Source organism: Lynx canadensis, chromosome E1 (assembly GCF_007474595.2).
Source record: "Lynx canadensis isolate LIC74 chromosome E1, mLynCan4.pri.v2, whole genome shotgun sequence".
Classification (NCBI taxonomy): Eukaryota; Metazoa; Chordata; class Mammalia; order Carnivora; family Felidae; genus Lynx; species Lynx canadensis.
This window is the reverse complement of record NC_044316.2, coordinates 3326328-3329266: the sequence shown is the minus strand read 5'-3', so window position 1 is coordinate 3329266 and position 2939 is coordinate 3326328. Positions and strand designations below refer to the sequence as shown.

Sequence of the window (2939 nt, the reverse complement as noted above, 5' to 3'; positions counted from 1 at the left end):
CGGCCCCGCCCCCCAGGTGCGGCGTCAGGGGGCGGGGCTACTTCCGGGGCGGCGGCCGGACGTGGAGGGGGTGGGTGGGCGTGGCGGCCGTTGACCCGGTGACCGCGGCCCGAGGCCGGAGGGGGCTCCCCGCTCGCCCCGCGCCCCGCGCCCCCCTCCCGGCCCATGGCCGTGACCCCGCGCCCGCCCCGCGCCCAGCTCCGCCCCCGCCCGCCCGGGACTGACGGAGCCGGGCGGCCATGAGCGCCAACCCCCAGTGGGACGTCAGCCGGGCTCTGGGGGTGGCCAGGCTCTTCCACCTGGTGTGCGGGGTCCGGGACGCCTGCGTGACTCCGTTCCTGACCCTCTACCTGAGGCAGCTGGGCCTGGCCGCGCCCTGGGTGGGCATCCTGATGGGGACCAAGCACCTGGTCGCAGCCTTCTGGGGTCCCTTCTGTGCCTTCCTGGCCAAAAGCTACCAGAAGAGGAGGGTGCTTCTGATGGGCTCGCTGCTCGGCTCGGTGGGGGCCAGCCTGCTGCTGGTCCTGGTGCCGCCGCTGGACAGAGATCTGCGGTCGGGTTCCTGTAACGCCAGCGACGGCGCCACCCCACCGCGCCGCCACCGGGGGCCGCGCTGACCGGGACCTTCGCCTCGAACCAGCCGCCGGGGGCGCCCAGCCCCGCATCCAAGAGCAGTCCTGGGACCGTGGAGGCCTCTGGCGTGGGGAAAGGACCCGCGGGAAGTGTCCACGAGCCGTCCGGTCATCCTCCTGGCCACGCCGTGGGCTCCGTGGAGGGAGCCAGGACCACGTCCCTAGCTGTCCATCCTGGCCCTTCGGGGGTGAAAGCTCCCTCTCGGGAAGGGGCTTTAAGGTGGGCGGGACCGCCCTCCCTTTGCTTGCTGGAGGTACAGCGCTGGGAAGCCCAGCCAACTGGTCGGCAGCCGAGGGCCACGCCCGGGCCCTTGGCCTGTCCTCGGAAGGGCTGCGGTGGACCTTCTTCCTCTCCCTGGGGTCCATGGTGTTCTGGGAGCTGCTGACGGCCCCTCTGGAGCAGGTGGCAGACGACAGCCTTTATGAGTACCTGGATTGTGTGGACGCCACGGACCGCTACAGAAGCCTGTGGGTCTGGAGGCTGCTGGGCATGTCCACGGGGGCCTGTGGCATCGCAGCCTTGGCGGGACGGCTGGAATGCTCCCTGGTGACAAACGGCCCCCGGGGCGTGTTGCACTTCTATGGCTACTCACTGGTCAGCACGCTGGCTTTCCTGGTGAGCATCGCCTTTCCCGTCCCCACGTGCAGGCGGCGGGAGCCCAGCTACAAAACCGTCAAGGCGCTGTCTCTGGTGGCCGGCGACCCCCGCCTCACCCTCCTGGCCCTCACTGTCTTCCTGTTAGGAGCCGCCACCAGCACGGTACAGAACTTTCTGTTCTGGCACATGAAGGACCGCGGGAGCAGCGAGCTGGTCATGGGTTTCTCGGTGGCGCTGGGCTGGCTGGGGGAGGTTGTGGTCCATCCGTTCAGAGCGACAGTGCTTAGGAAACTGACCAGGGTGGGCACCGTGGGGCTGGGGCTGGGCTGTCTGGGGGCAGCTACTCTACTACGCCTTCCTCTGGAACTGGTGGTCCGTCCTCCCCGCTCAGACCTTGAGCGCCATCAGCAGGGGCTCGGGCTGGGCGGTGAAGGCCTCGGTCGAGCACCTGGCCTCTCCCGGAATGGAGAGGCCCCTGAGTGCCATGTTCCAAGGCCACTTTTACGGGGGGGGTCCAGCCTGGGCAGCTTTGCGGGGGGCTTCGTGGTGATGTCCTTCAGCCTGGCCGTTCTGTACCAGGCCTGCTGCGTGGGTCTGTTGCTCTGGCTGGCCCTGTTCCTGTCCGTCCAGCGGACACTGCCCCAGGAGCAGAGAATCAACTACTCGAAACTGCTGGTCGTGGAGGCCAGCGACACGAGCGACTCTGAGCCGGGGACGGAACGGGACTGGCTCGTGAAGGCCATGAGGGAGGAGCATTCAGGCTAGGAGGATGGAGAGGCAGGTCACGATGCCCTGATCGGGGGAAGGTGCCCGAGGCTGGGGGGCGGGGGGGGGTGGACAAAACTCACCTGCCGAGGACAAGGTCCTGGGGCTGCAGGGCGCCTGGAGAGAGAAAACGAGTGTGTGTGCAGAAGTCCCACGGGATCACCTCAATGCATGATTCTCTTTACTTCTGTGGTAAGGGGAGATTTAACTTTTGGCCGTTCAATCTTTTTTTTAAATAATGGAGGAAGAATACATTTGCTAAAAAAAAAAAAAAAAAAAAAAAAAAAAAAAAAAAAAACTCACAAAAATGTGCCCTTAGTGTTCACTGACTCGTTGTATTTTGGTGTGTAAGGTTAGCAAAGAGCTTTACTGGTACTGACCCCAGTGCCATTGATTTCAGCTACACCGGCGTGCTCAAACTGGCAAGTGCCAGGAAGAGCTAAGGGGACCCGCAGGATTCAGGTGGCGGAGGGGGGCTGCTGGCTTTCGTGAGTCACGTGTGTTCCCGTGCGTCCGGAAAGCACGAGCCTGCGTCCACACAGAGGCCGAGTGATGTGATGGTTTAAGGATCTAGAAGATTATTCGGGAGGGTGGTGAGAGCAGGTAAGAACGAGAACAAAAAACGGAAGTCCGCATCCAGACACAGGCGCCCACGCTCACAGCCAGGCACTTAGGTTTCCCATGAGGGGAGGTGATGGGAAACGTAATATGTGCTGGGGGAGAGCGGACGCAGGTTAGTCCGTTTTCATCCTTACTCTCAAACGTGTGTGTCCCCAGGGGTAGGATCCCTAGAATTGCCTTCCAGATGCCCATCAGAGCAAGGGCAATGTCACGTCTTCGGACGCCTATCTTACATGCCGCACCTCGCGAGAGTCCACGGAGATTGTCGGCATGTGGAAACAGGTGCGGCAGCCCCTGTAGGGTGAGGGTGCCACGGATGGTCC

General features: G+C 63.8%; 1 protein-coding gene across 1 annotated transcript; it reads left to right on the top strand.

Moving 5' to 3' along the window:
- The first annotated feature begins 239 nt into the window (after positions 1–239).
- Positions 240–2255, top strand: MFSD6L (major facilitator superfamily domain containing 6 like). Its single transcript, XM_030295935.1, is given in 5 exon segments — positions 240–585; positions 588–839; positions 842–1562; positions 1564–1742; positions 1745–2255. Coding segments are annotated over 5 exon segments (1749 nt in total). The 3' UTR covers positions 1996–2255.
- The last annotated feature ends 684 nt before the right edge of the window (positions 2256–2939 follow it).